Source organism: Muscardinus avellanarius, assembly GCF_963383645.1.
Source record: "Muscardinus avellanarius genome assembly, chromosome: 9".
Taxonomy (NCBI): Eukaryota; Metazoa; Chordata; class Mammalia; order Rodentia; family Gliridae; genus Muscardinus; species Muscardinus avellanarius.
In genome coordinates this window covers 90,009,727-90,037,173 of record NC_137795.1, presented here as the reverse complement: position 1 = coordinate 90,037,173, position 27,447 = coordinate 90,009,727, and the positions used below count along the sequence as shown (strand labels likewise).

The window sequence follows — 27,447 nt, the reverse complement described above, 5'->3', positions numbered from 1 at the left end:
AACCTCCAAGTTACACCCCCTGCCCTATTTTTTATTCTTTGTTTTGAAACAGGGTCTCACTGAGTTGCGGAGGGCCTAAGTAGCTGAGGCTGTCCGCGAACGGCGATCCTCGGGTCTCAGCCTCCCAAATGCTGGAATTATAAGCATGTGCCACCACGCCTAGCTTCTAATATTAAATTTTTAAAAAGAAAAGAAACAAACTAGCTAGGCTTAGTTATGCACACCCATAACCCCAGTACTTGTGTTCCAGGCCAGCATTTCAAAATAAAAAATAAACTGGGTATGGTGCCACATGCCTGTAATCCCAGTATCTGGGAGTCTGAGACAAGAGAATCAAAGGTTCAAGGCCAGCCTCAGCAATCTAGTGAGACCCTCAGCAACTTAGTGAGACCCTAAAAAAGAGCCGGGGATTATAGATCAGAGGTAGAATGCCTCTGGGCTCAATCCCCAGTATCACACAAACACACAAAAGTAAAACAAGCTGAAAATGATTGTAATCCCAGTACCTAAGAGGCTGAGACAGGAGAATTGTGGGTTCGTGGCCAACCATAGTAACTTAGTGAGGCCCTCCACCACTTAGACCGTGTTTCCAAATAAAATAATAAAATAGGGCTTGGAGTGTAGCACAAAGGTAGAAGCCCATGAGTTCCATCTCCAGCACCACAAAAAAAAGCAGAATAAAATTAAAAATTAAAAAATAGAGCTAGAGGTATAATTCAGAAATTTAAGGCCCCTGGATTCAATTCCCAGAACCAAAAATAAATACATAAATAAGTTTAAAAAAAAAAAAAAACTAAAGAAATGATGCTTCCCCAGTTAGGATCAGGAAGAAGAAATAATCACAACCCAGTTTCGCCTTAAACCAAAGGGATTTTAATGGTGTCTGTCTCTCCCGCGGATCCCTAGTACGGGTGGTCTCGCACGTGCTCCATGATTGTCTTCAAGCCCAGCCAGGTCTCTTCAGCCGTGGGCACGATCTGCTTGGCCGGCAGGAGGAAGCCATAGCGGCCCGTGTCTCTCAGTTCAAAGGCAAATGAGTATTTGATGCCAAAATCATAGGCCCAGTCGATGCTTCCACCGCTGGCTTGGTCTGAAGGGCAAATGGGAATAAGATCTGGTTATGCAATTCCCGTGGGCCTCTCGTGTGACCTCGCTGTGAAGTTCCACCAGGATCAAAGATAAGTCAGGCCCCGCTGTGCACGGGCCCAGGGGCCGGCGTCAGTTAGCGGAGGCCTGTGCTTCTGAGCGGAGACTACAAGAACAGTCTAACAGCAAAAGGGACTCCTCAAAGGGGCGCCGTGCTCAGCCTGCCTCCGGTGTTCCCAGGAGCCTCTGGCTCTCCCCACCCATTGGAATCCTGCCTGCTGCCCTAATTGGCATCTTCCCCAGACTAGGGAGGCCATGCCACTTCCTTCTTTAGAAGGCACAGTGTTTTCTCGAGTAGTGGAGGAGGGATTACACACGGAAGTCAGAGATTTGGTCTCTGCCCTCAGGAGACTCTTGGCCTAAGGGTGGAGCAGGTTCAGCGCTGACGTCAAATCACGTGGCCAGCCCCTCGCTGACGGGTTAAGCCAACACACCTGATGTGCACCTGAGACCTGCGTGGCCAACGATGTGACAGGTGAGGAAGGAAGATGGCATCAGCCTACGAAGACTTGAGAGAATCATACTCTGAAGAGCTGAGCAATGGACTGGCCGAGGTCCCTCCCAGGAAGGGCAGCTAGAGGTCAAGTGTAGGAGTGACGGGGCTGAGATGAAGGAAGCCGCCTGGTCCCTGACAACAGGGCGGGGAAGACCAGGGAGGTTGTGACAGGGACAAGTAGGACTAGTGGTTAACACTGAATTATAGGTTAAACATCCCTTATCTGAAATGCTTGGGAGCAGAAGTGTTTCGGATTTGGGGACATTTGCATATATGTAATGAAGTACCTTGGAGCTAGGACTCAAGTATAGACATGAAATTCATTTATGTTTCATATATAACTTGCAAGCTGGGCATGTTGGTGCATGCCAATAATCCTAGTATGTGGGAGGCTGAGACAGGAAGATCTTAGGACAGCCTCAGCAAGTAGTAAGACTCTTTTTTTTGTGGGTGGTCCTAGCGATGAAACCCAGGGGCATTCTACCTCCAAGCTACACTCCCAGCCCTATTTTTTATTCTTTATTTTGAAACAGGGATTCACTGAGTTGCAAAGGGCCTCACTAAGTAGCTGAGGCTGTCTGCGAACCAGGATCCTCCTGTCTCAGCCTCCCGAGTGCTGGAATTACTAGCGTGCACCACCATGCCTGGCTAGTAGACTCTTCATCAACCTAGTGAGACCCTATTTCAAAATAAAAGTAAAATAGGGCTGGGGGAGGTAATCAGAGTGGCAAGCATAAAGAAATCAAATAACAACAAGTGCTGGCGAGGATGTGGGGAAAGAGGAACTCCTTTACACTGTTGGTGGGAGTGCAAACTAGTTCAGCCGCTATGGAGATCAGTGTGGAGATTCCTTAGAAAACTGGGAATAAATCCACCATATGATCCAGCTCTACCATTCCTGAGTATTTGTCCAAAAGAGTTGAAATCGGAGAACTACAGTAACATATGCATACATATGTTCATAGCAGCACAATTCGTAATAGTCAAAATATGGAACCAACCCAGGTCTCCATCAACAGATGAATGGATTGCAAAATTATAGGAAATACACACGATGGAATTTATTCAGTTATAAAGAACAAAATCATGTCATTCGCAAGAAGATGGAAGACCTGGAGAACATTATGTTAAGTGAGATCAGCCAAGCACAGAAAAAAGAAGGGACATGTGTTTTTTCTAATATGCCCAAACTAGGGACTATTAGGAATACCAGAGGGACACCAGAAAATGGAGGGGAAACCTCAGCAAAGCTAGAATGGAAGGATAGGAGAGGAAGAAGGCTGAGGTTGGTTAATAGAGGAGCTACATTCAAATATGTGTAGTATGAATGCAGCATGGTCAACCTGGACACTCATTGTTGGGAGGGGGTAAGAGGGCACCAAGCACAGTTTAAATGCATACCATTTTCAAAAAAAAAAATTGGGCTGGAGGTATAGCTTGGAAGTAGAATGCCCCAGAATTTAATCCCCAGTTTCACAAAAACAGAAACAAACATGAAATTCATTAATGTTTCATATATAACTTCTATACATAGCCGAAAGGTCATTTTATACAACATTTTTAGTGGACTTGCCTTTTTTTTTTTGGGTGGGTTTGGGGATGGAACCCTGGGGCATTTCGACCTCCAAGCTACACCCCTTGACCTATTTTGTATTCTTTATTTTGAAACAGGGTCTCACTAAGTTGTGGAGGGCCTCACTAAGTAGCTGAGGCTGTCTGCGAACTGTGATCCTCTGGTCTCAGCCTCCCGAATGCTAGAATTACAAGCGTGCATCACCACACCTGGCCCAGACATATTTTTTTTATATTTTTATTTTGAAACAGGGTCTCTTAAGCCAGCAAGGCTGGCTTTGAACTTGCACGATCCTCCTGTCTCCGCCTCCCAAGCGCAGGGATTACAAGCGTGTGGACTTGCCTTTTGACTCAGATCTGTCACACGAGCTTGGGTATGGAATTTTACACTTGTAGCATTATTAGTGCTCAAAGACTTTTGGATTTTGGAACACTTTAGATTTTGTACTTTCATTCTAAGATTTCCTATGATTTATTTATTTGTCTTTGCCCACAACAGCTATCATAGTGCCTGGGCAATAACAAATACTAAGTAAGCTTGGTGTGGTGGCATATTTGGGAGGGTGAAACAGGAGGATTGTGGTTTGAGGGCAGCCCCAGCTACTTAGTGAGGCCCTTTGCAATTCAGTGAAATCTTGTTTCAAAAAAAAAAAAATGGGGCTGGGGGTATAGCTCGGAGGTAGAATGACCCTGGGTTCCATCCCCAGTACTACAAAAAAAAAAAAAAAAAAAACTAAATAGTTGCTGATATAACTGATTTTTCCTTGGGTACAAAAATGACTAAGGGTGGGTGTGGTAGTGCACACTTGTTATCCCAGCATTTGGGAGGCTGAGACCAGAGGAACATGGTTCATGGACAGCCTCAGCTACTTAGGGAGGCCCCTTGCAACTCAGTGAGACCCTGTTTCAAAATAAAGAATAAAAATAGGACTGGGGGTGTAGCTTGGAGGAAGAAAGCCCTGGGTTCAATCCCCAGTACCGCACACACACAAATGACTAAAGTATACTTTTGATTTGGCTATACAACACACCCAATGCCAGTAAGAGGTCCATAAAGGACAGAGTACTGGTTTCAGATGGAGCCCTGACCCTGCAAATCATTGGGTGGTTGTAACATAAAGGTCACTCGCCTCTGAGCCCCAGATGCTCCACCTGTCAAATGGGGCTGACACACGACTCTCACATAGCGCAGTGAGAATTTGATGTGATAATAGACTGCTTCTGATTCCAACACTTGCTGAGTGCTCACTAAATGTGTTTGGCACCAGGTTGAATTGGCTCATTTAATCCTTACCTCAGGGCTGGGCGCGGTGGCGCATGCTTGTAATCCCCGCGCTTGGGAGGCTGAGACAGGAGGATCGCACAGATTCGAAGCCAGCCTCAGCTACTTAGTGAGGCTCTCAGCAACTTAGTGAGTTGTTTCCAAATAAAGTATAAAATAGGTCTGGGAGTATAGCCTAAAGGTAGAAAGCCTCTGGGTTCCACCCCAGTACCACAAAAAAAAAAAAAAAAAAAAAATCTCTACCTCGGTCCTGAAGTAGGTACTTGTACTGACTCTACAGATGAGAAAACTGAGTTTCAGAGTGAAGAAGTAAAAAAGGTATAATGTATGTAGAATGGGCAGCTAATAAATGTCCCTCACAACTACCATTATCAATAAATGCCTAGATCCTGGCCACTTAGACCACCTCAAGGATCAGAAGTTTCTGGAGGGCAGTAGGCCACTAGGAAACTAGCAAGCAACATTTATGTTTGCTAACTGCTTTAAAGTTAATAAACACTTTGGGTTCCTATTTATTCATTTATTTATTTATTTTGGTACTAGAGAACCAACCCAGGGGCATTAGACCTCTGAACTACACCTCCAGCCTTATTTTATTTTTTATTGGAAACAGGGTCTCGCTACATTGCTGAGGGCCTCACTAAGTTGCTGAGCCTTGAAACCTGCAATCCTCCGGTCTCAGCCTCTCAAGTTACTGGTGTTGCAGGTGTGTGCCACCATGCCCAGCTGACAAAAAAATTTTAATGAAATTTAAAAGGATAATAATATATGATCAATTTGTTTTGCCTATAAAGTTTTTTAAATATATCATAAATAGCCCCAAATAACAATAACCTGAGAAAAGAGAAGCTTTCATGACATGTAATAATATCAGATCAGTAGTTTTTGCATTTCCATAAAATGCTCTGAAGGTAATGAATAAAATATCACTCAACTGCCCTCGAAGACTCTCATTAAGAAAACCACCATTGATCTGGGCATGTAGTTCAGTGGTAGGTCCTGGGTCTGGGTGTGATCCCAGTTATACACACACACACACATACACATACACACACACACACACACACACACACGTCAGGCATAGTGGCATACACCTGTAATCCCAGTGGGAGGCTAAGACAGGAGGAGCACAGGTTTGAGAACAACCTCAGCAAGTAGTAAGACTCTCATCAACCTAGCGAGACACTGTTTCAAAATAAAAATTAAAATATAGGGCTGGGAGTGTGGCTCAGAGGTAGAATGCCTCTAGGTTCAATCCCCAGTACCACTAAATAAATAAATAAGAAAAATAAATAAGAAAAAGGGATGGGGGTATAGATCAGCAGTGGCAGAATGCCCCTGGATCCAATCCCTAGTGCCCCAAATGTCTATGCCTAGCAAGAGGGCATTCCCAGGTTTCTGCCCCTCCTAGGGCTGCAGCTGTACCCACACCATGGCACAGCCAAAGGCGGCTCCGCTCGCCCCTCCTGCTGCCCCTCTGCAACCATTTCTTCCCACTCCTGTGTTTTCTGCCTCTCCATCTATACTGGTTCCTTCCGTACAGTCAATAACTATATCTATAAAAAAAGGAAAAGGCCTCCCATTCCTCTCCCTCCCCTCCCCTCTCTCTCATCTGCTCAGGTTGGGGTCACCAGCAAAACAGTGAGGAAAATCCAATGGAAAATGTTCTGTCCTCATCCGAGTTGACCTTTTCACCGCCTTTTTTATTTTAACTACTGCCTCTTTTTTAGTTAATTAATTTCTTTGTCTGTTGGTACTGGAGATTGAACCCAGGGGCATTCTACCTCCCAGCCATACTCCCAGCCCTATTTTATTTTATTTTATTAATTATTTTCTTTTATTTGTGGTGCTGGGTGTTGAACCCAGGGGCATGCTATCTCTGAGCTACACCTCAACCTTTTTTTTTTAACAGGTCTGGGGTTGGAACCCAGGGGCATTCGACCTCCGAGCTGCACTGTCAGCCTGGCTTATTTTCTTCTTTTTGAAACAGGGTCTCACTAAGTAGCTGAGGCTGACCACAAACCTGCCATCCTCTTGTCTCAACCTCCCAGGTACTGAGATTACAGGCATATTACACCATGCCTGTTTTTGAGTGAGTGAGTGTGTGTGTGTGTGTGTGTGTGTGTGTGTGTGTGTGTGTGTGTGTGTTAGGGATTGAGCCCAGGGGCATTCTACCTCCAAGCTATACCACCAGCCCTATTTAAAGTTTAGTTTGAAACAGGGTCTCACCAGGTTGATGAGCATCTCACTACTTGCTGAGGCTGTCCTCGGACCTATGATCCTCCTGTCTCAGTCTCCCAAGTACAGGGATTATAAACATGCACCATCACATGCAGCACATTCCAGGTTTCTGAAATCCAGGGTTTTCACCTCTCTGCTTATTTCCCCTTCTGCCTAGCACCTTGTTTCCTCTCTTCCCACTCCAAATATCTCCTGTTCTCCTGTTGCAACTACCCTCACAATGTCAAGCCTTCCTACATCTCTTTCTCTCTCTGCAGAATCCCAGGGCCGTGTGACCCGGAGCCTCCAGTATAGCTCCACTTGAATCCCCTACAAGTGTCTCAAGCTCAAAATGTCTGTGGTTAGACAAGCGTGGCGGTGCACATCTGTAATCCCAGCACTTGGGAGGTTGAGACAGGAGAAATGCAGGTTCAAAGACAGCCTCAGCAACTTAATGAGACCCCGTTTCAAAATTAAAAATTAAAAAATGGGGGTGTGGGTCAGAGGTAGAATGCCCCCTGGGTTCAATCCCTAACACACACACACACACACACACACACACACACACACACACACACACTTGTGGCCTATCCAGCCTCATCTCCTTCACATCCCCATATCCCTCTCTGCGAGAGACTTTACACAATGACCTTCAGTGAGCAGCTCTCCACATCCAATCCACAAGAGCCTTCGGCTTTACTTCTGCGATCCTGTACCTCCTTGCTAGTCCTGCTCCATTTGGGCCACCAGCTCTCGCCCGAGCTCCTCCCACCCCCTGGGGGTGTCCCCACTTCCAGTCCATAGCACCCCAGCCTCCACACGAACTCTGTTCTACCTCTGCACAAAACCTCGGCTCACTCATGCCCTGCTGACTCCCCCACCCCATGACTTCCAGAGTCCCTCGGATTAAACCTAAACTTGATGTGACAAACACAAGTCTGGCTGAACTCCCATGGCACCCCCAAGCCTGAGTGCAGCCCCCTCCCTTCCCCTAGACCACCTCCCCGGCTCCACTGGGGTTTCTCCTCCATTACCTGGAGTCCTTCTGGTATCCCCGTTTCCCCCCAGCTTCCACATATGAGAGAAAACATGTGACCCTTCACTTTCTGTGACTGGCTGATCTCACTTCACATGTTCTCTAGGTCCTTCCATTCTCCTGCAAATCACATAACTCTTTTTTATTGCTGAGTAGAATTCCATCATGTGGACATCCCATAATTTTGTTATCCATTCATCTGTTGATGGACACCTAGGTTGGTTGCATAATTTGGCTATTGTGAATTGTGCTGTTATGAACACGGTTGGGCGTATATTATTGTAGTTTCTCTGATTTCAGTCCCTTAGTAAAGATATTCAGAAGTGGAATAGCTGGACTCATTTCTTGTTTTTATCCATAACCACTGGGGGAGAGGAGGGTCTCAAAAGGTCTGAGCGGGGCGTGATGGCGCATACTTATAATCCCAGTTCTTGAGAGGCTGAGACAGTAGGATCGTGGATTCACAGTCAATGAGGCCTCTGCAACTTAGTAAGACCCTGTTTCAAAATAAAGAATAAAAAGTAAGGCTGGGAGTATGGCATGGAGATAGAATGCCCCTGGGTTCCATCCCCAGTACTACCAAAAAAAAAAAAATTGGGTCTGATGGCAGCTATTCCTGGAGTTGCCCTTACTCTTCTTGCCTTCTCCTCCTTGCCTCTCACACAGTTCAGGTCTATCCACTGAACGACCTAGGTTTGTGTGTTCTGTTCTGTTGTGCTGGCGATTGAAGGTAGGGTCCTTGTGCGCCCTAAGTACACACCCTACCACTGACCTACACTCACAACCCCTACCTAGGTCTTTGTTTATTGAACCCAGGGGCATTCTGTGCTATTTTTTTTTATTTAGAAATGGGGTCTTGCTAAGTTGTAGGGGGCCCCACTAAATTTCTGAGGCTGGCTACTAACCTGCGATCCTCCTGTTTCAGCCTCCCAAGTACTAGGATGACAGGCTTGTGCCACCTCGCCCAACTTTATCCAGATCCTCTTAAAGAGCCACACTCATTCCCACCCACAGTCCATGGGATTACTCAGGGAATAAGCCCTTTTTAGCCAGGAAAGGAAAATTAATTTTAAAAAAAACATGACTTTGGGACTAAGATTTTGATTTTTGTTTTTTGTTTGTGTGTGTGTGTGTGTGTGTGTGTGTGTGTGTGTGTGTGTGTGTTACTAGGAATGAAACCCAGGGCCATTCAATCTCCGAGCTACACCTCCAGCCCTATTTTATTTTTTATATTTTAGTTTTTATTTTGAAACAGGGTCTCACTAAGTTGTGGAGGGCCTCACTAAAGTAGCTGAGACTATCCGCGAACCCCGATCCTCCTGTCTCAGCCTCCCTCCTCACAATGCTGGGATTACAAGTGTGCGCCACCACGCCCGGCTAGGATTAAGTCTGATAAAGGAGCTTAAGGTCATGCCAAGTGAGGAGAGAGCTCAAAACTCTCATCTTCAGGAAGTTCTTTGTTATACATATCATACAGGAAGTATCTCATGGAGGAGACTAGAGTTACTGAAGGAAACTGGGTAAGGTCGTCTTCCATGCACGAAGACCCATCCCTCTCCCAGCGAGGCACCAAAATGTTTTGCCTAAACTCCCATGGAGCCTGCCATCTTGGTGACCATTCGTACAAATCTCCAACACATTAGATACTTACAGATGACTGAGCAGATTGGTCCCACTTTGTATGTGGTGCCATGCAGGCTTGTCACAGACTGGGCAGCCTTTTGGGCCACTTCATCCTATAGGAAGACAACCAAATAAAGATGGATGATAACATTTGTCTATGAGTCACCCAATAGCAGAAGAGAGACTGGTTACCTAGACTTTCTGGCTAGCTAAGACAGAAGCACATTCCCTTTTTGTTCCAACCACCGAAATGTTTGAGATGGGTGTGGTGGTGCAAGCTTGTAATCCCAGTACTTGGGAGGCTGAGACAGGAGGATCACAAGTTTGCAGACAGCCTCAGCTAATAAGTGAGGCCCTCTGCAACTTAGTAAGACCCTGTTTCAAAGTAAAGAATAAAAAAAATAGGGCTGAGAGACGTAGCTCAGTTGTAGAATGGCTTCAATCCCCAGTACTGCAGAAAGAAAGAAAAAAGTTAGCACAAGTATACTTCTGTTGGCTTTGAAATAGAATAGAAAGACGGTCATTGTTTATTTGATCATCTAGGTCTTTGCAATACTCCAGGTTCAGCACTTTGCTACCAGCTCTCCCTGTCTGCGAGTGTGGATGGAAATAGGGTGGGCGTAAGGGAGCTAAGGAGAATGTGTCCTGACCCCACGGTGTACCAGGACGCTGACGTCTTCACTAGAGTCCACATTGGCTTTCTTCCCTATGATTGTCTCTTTTTCCAAGAAGTAGAGCTCAGCAAAATATTTTCCGTTACTTGAGGGTTCCAATTTTGACTGATTGAGGCTTTACTGTCCTTGCTAAGGATAAATGTAAGGTCTTGAACTTGGGTCCAGGAAAACAACTGTACAATTACCAGATGGGGGAAACCTGGCTCGGCCGAAGCCTCGGAGAGCCTGGGGGTTTCAGCTGTCAATGAGCCCAACATGAGTCAACAGCACGGTGTTACTGCCAAAAAACGAATGTGACCCTCAACTGCATTAGCAGACGCGCACGGTCTGGTTGACGTGACAGCAGTTATGGTCACTGCGCTCTGTGCTGGTAAACCCACAACACAATTGTTACGTGCGGCGCTGGGGGCTCCCCTTGAGAACATGGACAAACCAAAGCACGTTCGGAAAATCAACCAGAATGGGGAGGGAACCTGAGCCCATGTTGTTACTGCTCAAAGGAACTGGTGTTCTTTAGGAGAAATAAAGAAGGGTGTAGGCAAAGCAGGTTAGTGCTGTTTAAATGATGGATTCACTCCCCAAGGGAGTGAATATCACTTGTTCAATAAAGCCAAATGATAAGCCATAGCTGGTAGATGTGAAGTACAGGGAGGTTTTAGCTCCCTGGAAGGAAGAACTTTACAACCAAACTTGCCCCCAACTTGGCATAGGTTCCCTCAGAGGCAGCAGGCCATCCAGTCGTAGGCTAGATGACTCCCTGGTAGAGACCTGAGCACCAGGTCTGGATAATTTAAGGTTATGTATGTCTACTAACAGTACATCTTAGATCCGGAAGCAGTGGCACACACCTGTAATCTCGGTACTTGGGAGGCTGAGGCAGGAGGATCACAGGTTCATCAACCTAGTGAGACACTGTCTCAAAATAAAAATAAAAAATAGGGCTGGGAGTGTAGCTCAGAGGTATTCTGGGTTCAATCCCCATATCACAAAAATAAATAAATAAATAAATAAATAAATAAATAAATGTACATTTTAAGCTAGGTGTGGTAGTACAAGCCCGTAAACCTAGTACTTAGGAGGCTAAGACAGGAGGATCACAGGATCAAGGCTAGCCTCAGCAACTTAGTGAGGCCCTGTTTCAAAATAAAAATCAAAATAGGACTGGGGTAGCCGAGCATTGTGACACACGCTTGTAATCCCAGCATTTGAGAGACTGAGACAGGAGGATCGTGGTTCAAGGATACCCTCAGCTACTTAGTGGGCCCTTTGCAACTCAGTGAGACCTTGTTTCAAAATAAAGAATAAAAAATAGGGCTGGGGATGTAGCTCAGAGGTAGAATTCCCCTGGGTTCCATCCCCACTACTGCAAAAAAAAAAATAAATAAATAAATAGGACTGGGGTTTGGATTAGAGGTAGAACACCCCAGGTTCAATCCCTAGTGCCACAGAAAAAGAAAAAGAATACATTTTAGATTCCTTCCTTCCTATTTTTTTTTCACTAGGGATTGAACCCAGGGACATTCTACCTTCTGAGCTACATCCCAGCCCTACGTTATTTTTTATTTTGAAAGAGGATCTCGCTAAGTTGCTGAGAGCCTTGCTAAGTTGCTAAGCTTGGCCTGCAACCTGTGCTCCTCCTGTCTCAGCCTCCCAAGTACTGGGATTGACATATGCCAACACATCTGGCTTAACCTTGACATTCTTTTTTCTTGATTTGACTTTGAATGGTGATAGTCACCATCAAACCCTGCACATTGCCCCACAGGGCTAAAATCCAATCAATAAGATGGAAGATCCATCTGACCTGGAATAACCTATTCCATTTCTGCCTGAGCCTGCTGACAACAATCTATCTGAAGGTAAACTGTCCAAGAGGTCCACGTTCTGAGCTTATCCCTAACATATGGGTTTCAAAATCCAAGCCTAGAAGCCAAATTGGAAATATCTGCACATTCTCTTTAGCCTGGGATAGCTGTTGCTCAATTGTTCACAGCCTCCCGAGATGTCGCCATCTGACCTACGGCTGCTGCCAATTTGCTTATTCCTGAAACAGGAAAGATGAGAGCAGGAATCAGGTCAGGGAAGTGAGCATTTTAAACTCAGTGCATCATCATGGCAGGCCGGAGAGCCAAAGGCCCCAAGAGTTACAGGGAACAGTCTTGCTTAGCATCGAGCATCTGTCCCGTCCAAGAGCCTCAGATCTATATCCAAGTGTTGTTTTTTTTTCCCCCTGAGCAACAGAAAGCACAGCCTGGAAAATTATGGTCAAATCAGGCTCCTTCCTGCTCATCGAGATTAAGGTCACAACCATTTCATGAGTTCTGTTTCCCCAAAGAAACTTAGTTTAGGAAAGTTTTTCAAACCTTTGGCTGCTTCGCCATCTTCTTGGTGGCTGGATGGGGGTCTCGGTACCTTCGCCACCTGCCACCAGAGTCCTCTGGCTCAGTGCCTCACTTCGTGACCAGAACTGACCGGTCCACACAGTGGATGCTGTTGCTGAGCTAGAAAGAAGCGTAAGGAACTCACCAGCTCATCAAAGTTGGCTGACTTGGCACAGGTGTACCCATAAGGGAACATGAGCAGCTGAGAATAGCTGTGGAGGGTGACGAAGGCCTTGACTTCCCCGTGACTCTGGATGAAGTCCACTATGGATTTCACTTCAACCTCAGAGTTGGCCCTGGGTCCGTGGTATGAATCAGAGCAAGGGTTGCTACTGGCTCCCGGTCCTGGTGAGATGCGGGAGAAGCCGAGTGAGGAGAGTGAGCTCTAAGAAGACACGGCAGGACACTGAATTCCTCCTGGAGACCAGGGTCATGGTGTTAGATCAAACCTCCTCCTGTGGGTATGGCCAGGAAACCTAACTGAAGTGACTCTGGACACCTCTCTTTTTTAAAAAAAAAAAAAAATTCCTCTACACGGCAGAGAAAGCTATCAAATTAGATCATCTCCTCTCTGTGGGAGTTGTTGGAAGAAAAGCTAGATGTAATATTATAGATGGAATTCCTGCGCTGGGTGGGAGTTTGGCAAGTTCATTTTCTGGGATCTCTTCCGATTTGTAGAATCTATGAGCAGAAGAGTCTATGCATCTGCACCACACGTGCAAGGAACCCCTGGCACCCATCTGTGGTGAAGAGAGCAGGATGACACTTGACAGCGAGGCCACCTTTAGCCTCGACACACTGAGCAGCCAGAACTGCTCCAGCCCACTGAAGCAGGGTCGCTGTGGCCCTGGCAGGGGCTCTGAGGGCTGAAGAACCTCTCAGGGGCCAGGTAGGGCATGGGATTCCCCAGGCTCTCTGAGCAATAAGGACACGCTGGGACATACCCTCTGTTTTCTTGCATTACAATTATTTAATAGCATTTCGGGGTGGGAGGGGAAACTGGCACTAAATTGCTGGGCTTTGTTCAATATTTTGGGTCTGGTGCTTTGATTATTTTTCCCCTGTGCAATAAATAAATTAATTAATTGTTAAAGCAATGAGTGAAGTTTCAGCTCATCCATATGCTGTGACAATTCCCTCGTGTGTCCTGTCTCGGTTCTGTAACTCTCATTAATTCATTTGTTTTACAAATATTTAATGCCAGCCTTCTAAGTTGCAGAGCCTGTGCTAGGTGTCAGGAATAGGACAATGGAAAAGACAGCCCCTAACCTCACTGTGACTGGGGGCTAGTGAGGAAAAGCCAAACATATTTCTTTTGTTTTGGTTTGTATTTTTTGTGGTGCTAGGGAGTGAACCCACAGGCATTCTGTCTCTGAGCTACCCACCCCCAACCTTTTTTTTTTTTTTTTAGTATTGGGAATTGAACCCAGGGGCATTTTACCTCTGAGCTATACCATCAGCCCTATGGCATTTTTATTTGAAAACAGGGTCTTGCTAGGTTGATGGGAGTCTCACTTCTTGCTGAGGCTGTCCTCAAACCTGCCAACCTGCCATCCTCCTGTCTCAGCCTCCCAAGTATTGGGATTACAGGCGTGTGCCACCACACCCAGCTAACATTTCAATTCTGCACCTAGGGAAACATAGGGAGGCTCAACACTTCCCTGAAAGCATAAAAGAGCCCCACCCGCCTGCCAGTGTGCTCCAAAACGTAAGAGCTGTAGGCCAGCAAACCCAGCTGATATTTTACATTGAATCTATCTTGAAAATCAATTTCTTAATCTTATTTGTACTTCTTTTTAAGTTTTCCTTCTCGAAGCATCCATAGATGATGTAATGCTTCTCCTCCAAATAGATCCTAACCCCCTCTAGTGGTTGGTTCCCGGATTCCCGATCTCCGCCATCGTGCAGTCTCCCTCCGGCAGCTAGCTCCAAAGCCAAGCAGGGCTGCGGCTTGTGGGAAAACCAAGATGTGAGACAAAATACATTAAATGTTGCTCAGAGCTCTGCGACAGTGCTGCGCTCCTGTGCAGGGAATTTAGTGAAGTGTTTTTCAAAGAGGTTTTGAAATGGCTTGAATCCTAAATGGGCTTAGCAGGCTGACGCACTGCAGAGCCATGGGAACCAGCTAGCCAGTTGGTCTGACAAGAGTCTGACCATCCCTGGTGACAAGTCCCTGTGCTCACCTCCAAAACCTGCATCCCAGTTCCGGTTAGGATCCACACCGACACAGAAGCTGCCAGAAATCTTGGACCGGGTCTTACGCCACATACGATTCTTTAGGAACCGACGGCAAAAGGGGTAAAAAAAAAAAAAAAAAAAAAAAAAAAAAAAAAAATTTAGCCTGAGGGGAAGGTCCCTGATAGAGTTTAGAACATTTTCCCTCCCTCCCAGCAGGGCCCCTTTGGAACTGCTCCTTCTGTCAGAGAGTCACACGTAGGGTCCCAGTTCATCCCCATCTTGTTAAATAAAGCCAAGCTGTGTTCCATAAAACCCAGGTTCGGTTCAGTTACGACAACCACAACAAAAAGTGAGGGAAAGAGTTCTGTGATAGAATACTTGGGGAAAATCTGGGACTAAATTGATCAATTTACTTTGGTGCTCATAATGATTTTTAATGGCTTAATTTTTTAATGAACCTCTAAAAAGGATCCAGTGGGCGGTGTTTCCTAGTCTTGTCTGTGGAACCCTTTATTCATGCCGTATCTCTTGGGATGAGTACGAGTATTCGTATAAGTTTTTTTTTTTTTTTGAAAGAACTACCGTCATCGTCGGCTCTCTACGAGAATAAACTCGAGGCTCTGACTCATTTTGAATAGACGGAGGGTCACGACTGCCACAAGAGTGTTTGGTAATGAGATTGTAAAGGGGGGAAAAAACCTACAGACTCCTTTTAGTGATATTACAGAGAATTTCTGCTACAGATTGTACGTAAAATGCCAAGATGCATTGTGCTGCCACCTAAATCCTACAGCAATCTAATTGTCAGCAGGTAACATCCGCCTCCTCTTTTCTATCAATCCCACCACAAAAAAACGCAGAGATAATTGGAACAAATCTCCTAGGTGACTCACGGTGAGCTCTGAGCTCTAATAGCCCAGCCTAACAGCTGAAATGGGCTCTGACTGAGGCGACAAGTAAAGACATCATGTGTTGGAAAAAGAAGTGATTATAAACACTTTTCTGTGCCTCCTTCCAGGCCACTACGGAGAGATTAGGCATTCTGTTTCAAGGAAATCAAGAACAGAAAGACTACTTTTATTTGGTTTTTAAAGTTCTTACATATCTCCTTAAAGTCCTTGTGGAAGAAGAGGGGGAAAAAAGTGTCCAGGCTTACTTGGGTTTGAGAGAACACATATCCATCGGGGTTTGTGACCGGCAGCAGGAAGATATCCATGGTATCCAGAATGGAAGTGACGGATGCATCATCTCCGTAATCAGAGGCGATCTGAGCAGAGACAGTGTACCACTCAACCACACGCTCCCTTTTTTGGGGGGAACACACGGCAGATAGAAAGGCAACATGTTTTTCCATATATGAGCTAGGGACGACTGTTGATCAATGAGAATCTTGCAAATCAACTGCAGTCTGATCTGAAGCACTAATATATTTAATATGCCAATGTCTATACTTTCATTTCTGGTACTTATTTATATTAGATAAAAGTCAGTTGTCACATCTCTCTTCTCTCTCAAAAGCAGTAGCATTCTTCCCATACTCTGGGGTGTGATGGAGGGGTGGGCAGTTGTATGTGGGGCTTAAGTGGATCTGAACCCCCCCCCCAATTTTTTTTTAATATTCCTTAATCTTCACATGGGACAGCTTTCCAAAAGAACTCAGGACCAACCTCAGATTACTTAAGTATGCCAGGACTTTGCTAAAGATATACAGAACCGGTTAAATTCCATTTGGGGAATTATATTTTTACTCACAATCAATTGCAGTAGAGTTGAAGTTTCTGCTGGATTAAAATTTATTCATTTCCTGTGCTCAGCCATCCTAAGGCATTATTATTCAACTGTTAAATATCCATTTCATAATACCCTAAAGGTAACCACATTTTAATTGAAGGGAAAAATGTATCAGTCGGTATGCACGTGGTTGCACATGCTTGAATGACCTGATGTGGATTGATTTCCTTTGCTCATGAATTAACATTCTGATTTATAGCATGTCATTTCTGAATTACTTAAGAAACACCAGACTAGGTCACACCCTGTCCTGACTCTCATGCCAACGGAACATGTGAAAGGGAGACACTGCTGCACTCTGGCTCCAGAGTCAGATTTGGGAAATTTTCAGAATAACGCAAACATCCTTCACTCGTTTCATTTTGGATCTCTAGGTCAAAGCAAACCTTTCTTGCACCTGCTTCTGCTTTCCTGGAGCTCCTCACCATCTCATAGATTGGCCGCACACCAGGCCTCAGCCTTCCGAGTTCCAAGCAGCATAGTGATTTTTCTCTAACCTGTTCTTCTGCTGAAATCTGACTCTCTTACTCGCCACCCATTCCATCTCCAGGGCTTGCCGTGTCCCTTAACGGAGCGCACGGTGGCAGGCCCAGGGCACGGCGCCATCCTACCGCATGGGGCAATACCAGAAAGGGTTGGAGGAGTCTGTTTCCTGCCCGTGTGGCAAGAGGAAGGCTTGGCCGACAACATCAGCACCGGACCCCAGGGACTGCTATGTACTCGCTTGTGCGCCCGACCCCAGAAAGGCAAAATAAGCAAGGGGTTTTAGGCCAAATGACCTTATTTGCTATCCAGAGTGCAGTAGCTTGTGTAACCCACTCTCGAGCATGGATCCCAGCGTCTAGCCAGATGGCTGGCTTGTCTCCCCCGGTGCTGAACTGCAAAACAAGCACAGCACTGTGAATAGCTCAGCTGCCCTGGGCACCTCGTCCCCTCCGCGCCCCTGCCACCCCCTTCTCTTCCCCATTCTGTTCCTACTGTGATAGAGAGAGGAGGAGGAGAGGCCGACAGTGCCACCGAGGATTAATTCTTCTCATTGACTGCTGTGTGGGGTTTTTGTCCCGTCTTTTAACATATGCTTAAATGCAAGCTAACAAGAGGGACACAGACTTTTCCTCCCTTGCTGTTTGCAAAAAATGGTTGCTGGTAATGTAATGACATGAAAATATGTTCCTATGTTGTAAATTGGGAAAAGACAGGTTATAGAACAGTATGTCATTTTTTTTTAAAGACTAGTTTATTTTTAAAATACAAATGACAAAAAGGGAGAGGAAGATAAAAAAGGAAAAAGAAAGAAAGAAGTCGGAAAAATGTTTAGAGTTATTTTCCCAGAGTTGTGAAATTAAAACGACAGAAATTTTTTTTTCTTTTTCTTGTCTTACTTTTGTTTTCTAAATTTATGCAAAGTTTATTTTGCATTAGTTATTTTAAAATGCTCACGATAACCTTTGGAGTGTTTAAAAAAAATCAGGATGGCAGGCTCTGGAGGTGCCTCCCAGAGTTTAAATTTTATGATCTAAACGAGTTAGTTTTCTTTGGAACAGTGGCTTTGCCAATTGGATCGGTAAATGGGGAGGAAACGATTCTTTCTGCACCATCAACTTCTATCTCTGTGCAGCATCCTAAACATAGCAGATAAGGTAAATGAGAAATGTAAATCCTTGCTAAAAAAAAAAAAAATACATTTCACAGGTTTCAAGACTCTTAGCTCGGAGTGTTTTGTGCCTTGTCCTCCAAAGATCTTGCCCAAATGTAAAAAGCAGAAAACTTTCAAAAACCCAGCATAGTCTCAGTCACCCGACCACCTGGAAAAGGGAAGGCCAGGAAGAGCCAAGGCTGAGGCACATCTCGGGTTTCCTGACCCAGTTGTAGGAGAGACAGGGCAGAGAAGCTCTACAGGAGGGGGTGGTAAACTTTAGCGACCGTACCCAGTGTCATAAATGTAGGCAAACCACTCCTCCTGAGCCTGCTTTGGGAAAACCGCTCTGGGGAAATCCATCTGTCCCAGTTAGTTGGTTCCCAGCCACAGAGTTTCCAAATTTAGCAGGAGTTGTGACATTACCCTCCACCCCCCTTAACAAACTCTTTCTAGGAAGTCTGGGGAAATAGTCATTTTCACTCTATTTCAGGGCAAAGTGCAAAAGATCTGACAATCAGTACTATGACTGTTAGGGGCAACAGGGGGGAGGGTAGACTTCACGTTTCCTGGCTATCACCCAAAAAGAATGAAAGAAAGAAAGAAAGAAAGAAAGAAAGAAAGAAAGAAAGAAAGAAAGAAAGAAAGAAGGAAGGAAGGAAGGAAGGAAGGAAGGAAGGAAGGAAGGAAGGAAGGAAAGCGGCTGCCTTTGTTTCAGGGTGTCGGCCTTTGCGGTTTAGTGGTTTGAATGTCATCCGGCAGACTGCAGAAGGTTTGGTTTTGACTAAATGCGGTTCAGCAATGACTCGGTATTTTTGTTTTGTTTTGTTTTTCCATAAACTGGCTTAAAAGGAACAGAGGAAAAGTAAAAGGAAAAAAATAATAATAAGGCAAAGAACCCCCACCTTGATTCATTACTGCGCGCCGCCCCGCTCCGCGCCCCCACAGGCGCCCGCCCCCTCCCGAGAGCATCCCGCCTGCCCGACGCGGGAGCAGTAATTCTCTCCTGCAGACCTGCGTCAGCCTGCGCAGGAAAAGAGAAAAAAAAGGAAGGGGGAGCTGGGGGCGGGTGGATGCTCCAAACCAGCGAGGACCGGTTAGGAGGAAGGGGGAAAAAAATAAAAAAGACCTGCGCCGCAGGCCGAGCTGGGAGGGGAAGGCTTCTAGACGTTTCCGGAGGGTGGGGGGACCACCTCCACTGCCCCCGGGTACCTTGAGCACATTCATGGGCCGGTTTTCAAAGGAAGAGCCAATATTCACTTTGCTCACTAGACCTGGGTGCTCGGCCACAAGGCGATCCATTTCTTGGGAAATCTGAAATGTTTCAAATGAATAAACAGACATTTGCGAATGAATGAGCAGCCCCGTCCCGCTGGCCGTGGGCCGCTTCCCTGGGGCCGCCGTGGAGAGGGAGGCCGGGGCTTGGACACCCAGCCCAGGGATGGGCAGCCCTTCTGCAAAGGAGAAGCCATTTTGCCGCCGCAGAGCTGGCTCTTTGCAGTTGTGCAGAACAAAATGGCCCTTGTCCGGCTTGCCCGTGGCTGCCCCTGCCTGGAAGCCCCTCGCCCTCACTAGTAGAGGAACACAAGCAGACGGGTGTGGAGGCTGGCGCTACAAAAGGCGGGGGGCCCGTGCAGGCCAGGGACAAAGGGGCGCCCGCCGCAGACCCGCGAGCCCAGGCGGCTCCTATTTTGCAGGCTCATTGAAATTCCGTGCATTCTCCACGCAGAAGGGACGTGTCCACTGCTGGACCCGACCTGCGCGTCTGGAGGGCTGCTGGGATGAGAACAGCCCCCCAGCCCCGCGCTGGGGGTACTAAGGCGCAGACACCAGGCCGTGAGAGCGGCTGAGGACAGCGCCCACCGCAGCCTGCAGCTTGCTCCCTCCGCTTCCTTTCGAGTTCTTACTCCAAACTAAGATGTACACTTTTGCCAGGAGTGGCATCTTAGCATTTGGGAGGCAGAGACAGGAGGACCCAGGTTCGCGGAAGCCTCAGCTACTACTGAGTGAGGTCCTTTGCAACTCAGTGAGACCCTGTTTCAAAATAAAGAATAAAAAATAGGGCTGTGGTGCAGCTCGGAGGTAGACTGCCTCTGGATTCAGTCCCCTGTACTGCAAAAAAAAAAAAAAAAAATACACACACACTCTTTTTTTCTTTTTTCTTCTTCTTTCACAGTACTGGAAATTGAACCCAGAGGCATTATACCTCCGAGCTACACGCCTAGACTGACTGTATTTCTTATTTGACAACAGGGTCTTACTAGGTTGCTGAGGGGCTCACTAAATTGTTGAGGCTCTCCTGGAACCTGTGATCCTCTTGTCTTAGCCTCCCAACTACTGGGATTACAAGCCTGCCGCCATGCCTGACTCTTTTTTTTTTTCTTTTTGAAGAGGAGAATTTTAGAAAGGTAATAGGAACCACATATTGTATGTCACAAATGTAATGCTGCTGCTACCTCCTCTAAAACATATTTCAGGCAGTGAAACAAAGCAAGTGATTTTAGGTCAGATTTTTGCCCCGAAATAAGTTTAAGTCAGAACAGATTTTAATGCCAAATAAATTAGGTAATTGGCCCTCCAACACCCCGCAGCTCTTAGCACTTTATTTTACTCTATTTTTTGTGGTACTGGGGATGGAACCCAAGGGCATTCTACCTCTGAGCTACACCCCCAGCCCTATTTTTTTTATTCTTTATTTTGAAACGGGGTCTCACTAAGTTGCGGAAGGCCTCGCTAAGTAGCTGAGGCTGGCTGTGAACCTGTGATTCTCCTGTCTCAGCCTCCCAGTACTGGGATGACCTAGCATTCACCACCATGCCAGCTTCTTAGCATTTTAAAATTACTCCTTTGGAGACTTGGTACCCAACAGATCACTCCTCTCCGACTTTTTTTTTTTTTTTTTTTTTTTTTTTTTTTGCGGTACTAGGGATGGAACCCAGGGTCATTCTACCTCTGAGCTACACCCTCAGCCCTATTTTTTTTATTATTTTATTTTGAAACAGGATCTCACTGAGTTGCAGATAGCCTCACTAAGTAGCTGAGGCTGTCTGCGAACCACGATCCTCCTGTCTGAGCCTCCCGAATGCTGGGATTGCAAGCGTGCGCCACCAAGCCCAGCGTTCTCTGGTTCTTTCTACTCCCCACCTCACCCCTTTACCCCTCAGAAGCCATCTCCTCTCCTCCCCTACCCCCCTACTCCCATTCAGTCCTTGCACAGGCCCCAAGAAGAGCTCCTGTCATAGACGCGCAGCAGCATTGCTGGGTGTCCAGCATGTGACCCACTGGGAGAAAAAGGCCAGAAGAACTCAAGAAAGACAGCAGAAGCATTTGTAGCTTGTACAATGGCAGAATGGGCCAAAAGCTTAGTGTTGTGGCCTGTTTTGAAAATAAAGTATCTTGAAATTAAAAAAAGAAAAAGAAAAAAAAAGCCAGTAGAGACCACACAGACTGCTGACAAGCAGCCTTGTGGCCCTGGGCAGGTTGGGAGACCCCACCCTCATCACTCAGAGCCTCTTGATGTCAGCCGTGAAGTGCAGCTCCCCGGTGGCTCCGTGGGCCGCACAGGTCTGAAGACCCCATGAGGCTGTTGAGCAGAGAAGGGCTGTTTGTGGGCTCACTTAAGATGCTCTGGACACTCCAAAATCATGGTGTGGCTATTGGGATGAACAGGTGGATTTCACGGCCTGCATTAAGCAGTGACGTTGGTGCTGGCTATGAAATCCTAGCAAAACTTGGAGAAGCTAAGAAATAAAAGGAGAGTGATTTTTAGGCCATTAAACGACCACGTGGAAGAGGTGGCCTTGTCCTCCGAGAAGAAAGTGGCCCATTTCTCCGATGTTCAGTATGAAACACCTACCTCTTCCAAGGTATGGTAGGCCCCAAAGTTGAAGTTAGCGTTCCGCTCCCTTCTCTGGTTAAGTAGCATTTCTTCATTCTCTTGGTCCAACAGAACCTAAAACAAACCAAATCTGTCTGTGATTAGTTGACAGCAGTGCATTTCAAGTCTATGCGTGTGAAGGAAAGGACGACACTCAGTTCCCAGTACCAAGCTTCCCTCTTCCTGTCCTGGAGGCCCTGGGTCACGCCCCTCCCTTTTTCTGGCAGCATTCTGAAAGGGGATGGGACAGAATGGGGCTGCGGCCAGCCAGACCCTGCAGATATAGGATGACAGAACGTGGAGGGCTTGCCGGCACAATCTTATGGCTCATCCTGCCTCTCTGAGTTTTCTCATTAAAAACTATTGAATAGTGGCTTGCTTTTCTCTGCGTTGACTAACACCCTTCTGTCTGCGTTTCACATTTCATGATGCAGTCTCTCTGTTGCCCTTTCCTTTCAATTCCTTCTTATTATATCCCACTTGTGCCAAATGCAAAAAGGAAAGAGACAGCACCTCCCTACCCAGCATGCAGAGGTAGCCCAGACCCCAGCAATACCCACAAGGCCCTTCTCTTGCAAAGGGGGCTCCAGGTTAAAAGAAGGTAAGCCCTCGGGGCAAGTGGACCAGCAAGACTGAGGGAGGCTGGTCTGTAGCATAATTACCTGAACATCTTCAATCATGATGGAATAAGCAATTCCCTGGGACTCCAAGAAAACTTTGACGGCCTGGACACTGGCAAAGGGAACTCTGACATGGGCCGTCTCCCCTGGGGTGGTGGGAGATTTCCAAAAATCAAGCTGGAAGGGATACAAGGCCAAGTCAAAGCAATGAGTGGGTTATTCTGGGGAAATGGACAGTTCAGCATTGATAGATTTTAAAAGCATCAATTTGTTACCTAGTGTATTTTGAGCCTGTAGAACCAGAATCATTGTGTAATCACTATGAGCTGGCAACAGGAGTTATTAAATATCCAAGCATCCGCAAATGTGTTACATTGCTTTTCCCCCCTACAGCTAGATGATAAAACTGGCAGAGGAAAAGATTATTTAAAACCGTGGGTTTTTTACTTTTTTAAACAACCTGGCATTCAAGTGATCCAATCCATTTCATAATAAAAGATTAGTACTATTAATTATTTTAGGAATGAACCAGTGCATTAAAGGTATTCAACAACATTTCAAATTAACTCTCATATTTGATATATATTTTTTATTCTTGCCATATATCTGTGTGATAAAAGAATGGTATAAGCCGAGCATGGTGGCGCACACTTGTAATCCCAGCATTTGGGAGGCTGAGACTGGAGGATCGAGGTTGGCAGACAACCTCAGCTACTTAGTGAGGCCCTCTGTAACTTAGTGAGACCCTGTTTCAAAATAAAGAATAAAAAACAGGGTAAGGGGTGTAGCTCGGAGGTCGAATGCCCCTGGGTTCCACCCCCAGACCACCCCTCCACAAAAAAAGAATGGTACAGTTATTCCCATTTTTTTGAATGGGAAAATGGGTCAGAGAAAAAGACTTATCCAGTGTCATCTCATTAGGATTAGTGTCCAGCTCCGAGAGTAAGCATACCACACTAGGTCAGAGGGGTAAGATTAGAGTGCAAAAGAAATGCCAGTCTCTGTAGCTGACTGTAGCGCATTCCCTCTGGGAAGCAAAGCCCTCACTGGAGCACATACCTGAAGATGTTCTGCAGCCTCCAGCTGCACCAGACTCTTGATGTGTTCTTCATTGCTTGGGACAATCTCCAGAACTTGGTCTCTAACAAATATTAACCACAGACATGATCTTAAAAGCCAAACCTGGACATGACTTCCAGTTGCTTTCTGTTCCCACTGGCCTCTTCAGTAAGAGATGAATTCAACTAGCACCTGTAGTGCTAGTACTTGGGAGGTTGAGACAGGAGATTGCAACTTAGTGAGACCCTGTTTCAAAATAAAATAAAATAGGGCAGGAGTGAGAGATGGATTCAACAGTCAACCATCTCTTTGACAACCCAGAAACTAAGATACTCACCCACATTCCCAGAATGAGGAAGTGATACAGGGCCTTTTTCCTCCAGGAAAATGTTATCCAAATGATAATTAAGAGGGGTACCTTCTCCTATCAGGAAGTTCACCATTAATGAACCTTTACCTAATGAGTATTTGTCAAATAACACCTATTGCTAATAAAGCATTGGCTTTTGTGTGTGTGTGTGTGTGTGTGTGGTATGGGGGGGGGTGAAATGCAGGGGCTTTATTTTTTATAATTTATTTGGAAACAAGGTCTCTCTAAGATGCTGAGAGCCTCACTAAGTAGCTGAGGCTGGCTTCAAACCTGTGCAATCCTCCTGTCTCAGCCTCCCAAGCGCTGGGATTACAAGCGTGCGCCACCACGCCCGGCAAGCATTGGCTTTTAAAATTTGTCTGAGCCTGGCGTGGTTGAGCATGCTTATAATCCCAGTGCTTGGGAGGCTGAGACAAGAGGATCCCAGGTCCCAGGACAGACTCTGAAAGTAGTAAGATGCTCATCAACATAATGAGACCCTGGCTCAAAATAAAAATATAAAAATAGGGCTGGTGGTGTAGCTTGGAGGTAAAATGACTCTGGGGCCAATCCTCGATACCTCAATAAAATAAAATTTGTCCTTGTTTTTTAGAATTTCTTTTAAAAAGTGGAATAAAGTTTGGCATGGTGACACATGTCTGGAATCCCAGGTACTGAGAGGCTGAAACAGGAAGATTATAGGTTCAAGATCAGCCTCAGCAACTTTGTGAGCTTCTCAGAGACCTAGCAAGATCCTGTTTCAAAAAAAAAAAAAAAAAAAAAAAAGCCAGGCATGGAGGCACACACTTGTAATCCCAGTACTTGGGAGGCTGAGATAGGAGGACTTGCAGGTTTGCAGCCAGCCTCAGCTACTTAGGCTCTCTGCAACTTAGTGAGACCCTATTTTAAAATAAAGAATAAACCGGCCGTGGTGGCGCACGCTTCTAATCCCAACATTTGGGAGGCTGAGACAGGAGGATCGCAGTTCATAGCCAGCCTCAGCTACTTAGTGAGACCCTTTGCAACTCAGTGAGACCCTGTTTCAAAATAAGAAATAAAAAATAGGGCTGAAGGTATAGCTTAGAGGTAAAATTCTCCTGGGTTCGATCCCCAGTACTGTAAAAAAAAAAAAAAAAAATTGGGCTGAAAGTGTAGCTCAAAGGTAGAATACCCCTGAGTTCCATCCCCAGTACTGCAAAAATAAATAAATAAATTAATTAATTAATAATAGGACTGGGGGTGTAGCTTGGAGGTAGAATGCTCCTGGGTTCAATTTCCAGCACCGCAAAATAAATAAATAAATAAATAAATAAATAAATAAATAAATAAATAAATAAATGGGCTGGGGACATAGCTCAGAGATAGAATGCCCCTGAGTTCAATCCGTAGTCACACACACACACACATACACACACACACACACACTGTGCATTAATCAAGTTAGTGCTTGTGAAAGGAAACAATTCACATCTGAGTAGACCTGCCACTTTTTGAGCTGGTTTTTCTTTTTGGTTGAAAAAAGATATGTATATATATCCAAATTTAAAAAAAAAATTAGGGTTTGAAGGCATAGCCCAGAGGTAGAATACCTCTGAGTTCAATCTCTACCACTGCGAATGAATGAATGAATGAATTGGGGTCCATGCTGCCAACTAGATCCCCTCTTATGGAATTCTAATGCATACCAATTTGGTCAAAGTTCCTAGAAATCCTATATTTAGTTAACCCTCTGATTCTACTGTTGTAAGTCAAACTTACTTGACTGCTTCACCAATTTCTGGAACCCTCTCCAAAAGTGCTGCTCAAAGCCCCGAGGCGGTCAGAGCAGGGGTGAGTCCTAAAGCTACAGGTCTTCGGCTGAAATCCACAGGCCTGGCCTCCCCACCACCCAGCTGTAGTGAGGGGTGGACAGGGCAGTAGGCCCAGGAGGGTGGGAAGACCGCTTGGACACTGTGGCCCCAAGACAAATGGCCAGACAGCTTGAGCTCCCCGATGTCTACCATCCCCACACTCTAACCATTGGAGGGGAAACGAGTAAGGATGGAGAGAAACAGGGTTGTGTGCATTCAGTTCTGTGAAAATCCATTATTCAAAATGGAGTATTTGCTGTCACACCCTATAAATGGAGTCACGGGCCCTAAGAAGGAAAGAGAAACAGGTCACAGGACCTGCTCCAAGGTCTAGCTCACACAACAACCCAGCGGGACAGCTGTTTTTACTTAACAAATGATGAAGAAACTGTGCTCTATGACCGTAAGACTAACTTTCCATAGCAAATGCCCCGCTTGCCAGTCTCCACTCAAAATCACTTGCATGTCTCCGTCCTAGCAAACCCCTAATCTTTCCTTTGTTCTCCAGAGTCCACCTTGTCCTGTGCAGTTTACACACACACACACACACACACACACACACACACACACACACTGATGGGGATCAAACCCAGGGGCATTCTACTTCTGAGCAACACCTCAGCCCTTTGTGTGTGTGTGTGTGTGTGTGTGTGTGTGTGTGTGTGTGTGTGTGTTACTGGGGATGGAATCTAGGAGCATTCTACCTCTGAGCTACAGCCCCTATTTTTTAATTCTTTATTTTGAAATAAGGTCTTACTGAGTTGTAAAGGTCCTCACTAAGTAGCTGAGGCTGTCCATGAACCGAGATCCTCCTGTCTCAGCCTCCCAAATGCTGGGATTACAAGTGTGCACCACCACGCCCGGCTCTGCCCTTTTAATTTTTTTTATTTTGAAACAGGGTCTGACTAAGTACTGAGGGTTTTGCTAAATGGATGAGGCTGGCCTTAAACCTGCAATCTTCCTATTTCTGCCTCCCAAATATTGGGATTACAGGCATGGGCCACCGTGCCCAGCCCCCAACCCTACTTTTTTTTTTTTAATTCCCAAATAAAAGGTTTTGTTTTTTTTATTGGAGATCCATCTCTATATTTTTATTTGACTTGTACAGCTTTCACTCTTTTTTTTTTATTCATCTGTTCTCTGATCACCCTCTCCTATTTTCCCCCACCCCTCAATCTAAGGGAACCCTGAAAACGATGAAGACATATACCCATTATTCTGTAACCAGCCAGCCAGAGGCCCCATGAATTAGTTAAGTAAAATTTAAGCACCAGAAAGCGAAACTTACCCCACAAATGTTTCTTGACAGTAGGCCAGCCCAAAAAGGGCACCAAGCAGCAGGATCAGCCTCATGGCCAAGGCTTTTCCCAGGGTCCAGAATTCAGAGTTCCTCCTGAACTTTATTTATAGAGAGCTGAGCTGATCTGGAGCCCTCTGGGAAGCCAAGTGAGTTCCCACATGGTAAAATTCCCACCCGCAGGTGATTTTCTCAAGGTTAGACACCTACCAGTGCAATATCACCAGCCTGTACCTTTTCCACTCCTAGAGTGAGATAACAAACTTTGATGGAAAAAAAAAAACAAAATTGCCAGAGCATACCAAGGGCAAATCATATATTCATGATTTAGAACATAAAGTGCCATTTGCTCTGCCCCGT

The 27,447-nt window shown here is 45.7% G+C and overlaps 1 protein-coding gene across 1 annotated transcript; it reads right to left on the bottom strand.

Annotated features, from left to right (window-relative positions):
- Nucleotides 1-902: 902 nt before the first annotated feature.
- CPA2 (carboxypeptidase A2) lies at nt 903-27,143 on the bottom strand (the record flags this gene model as incomplete). The annotated part of the gene is made up of 11 exons (XM_080701732.1): nt 903-1,090; nt 9,404-9,488; nt 12,576-12,775; nt 14,614-14,704; nt 15,765-15,875; nt 17,179-17,277; nt 19,248-19,349; nt 21,892-21,987; nt 22,575-22,709; nt 23,592-23,673; nt 27,079-27,143. The coding sequence occupies 11 exons, from the start codon at nt 27,141-27,143 to the stop codon at nt 903-905; spliced, it is 1,254 nt and encodes a 417-aa protein (XP_080557858.1).
- Nucleotides 27,144-27,447: the final 304 nt, after the last annotated feature.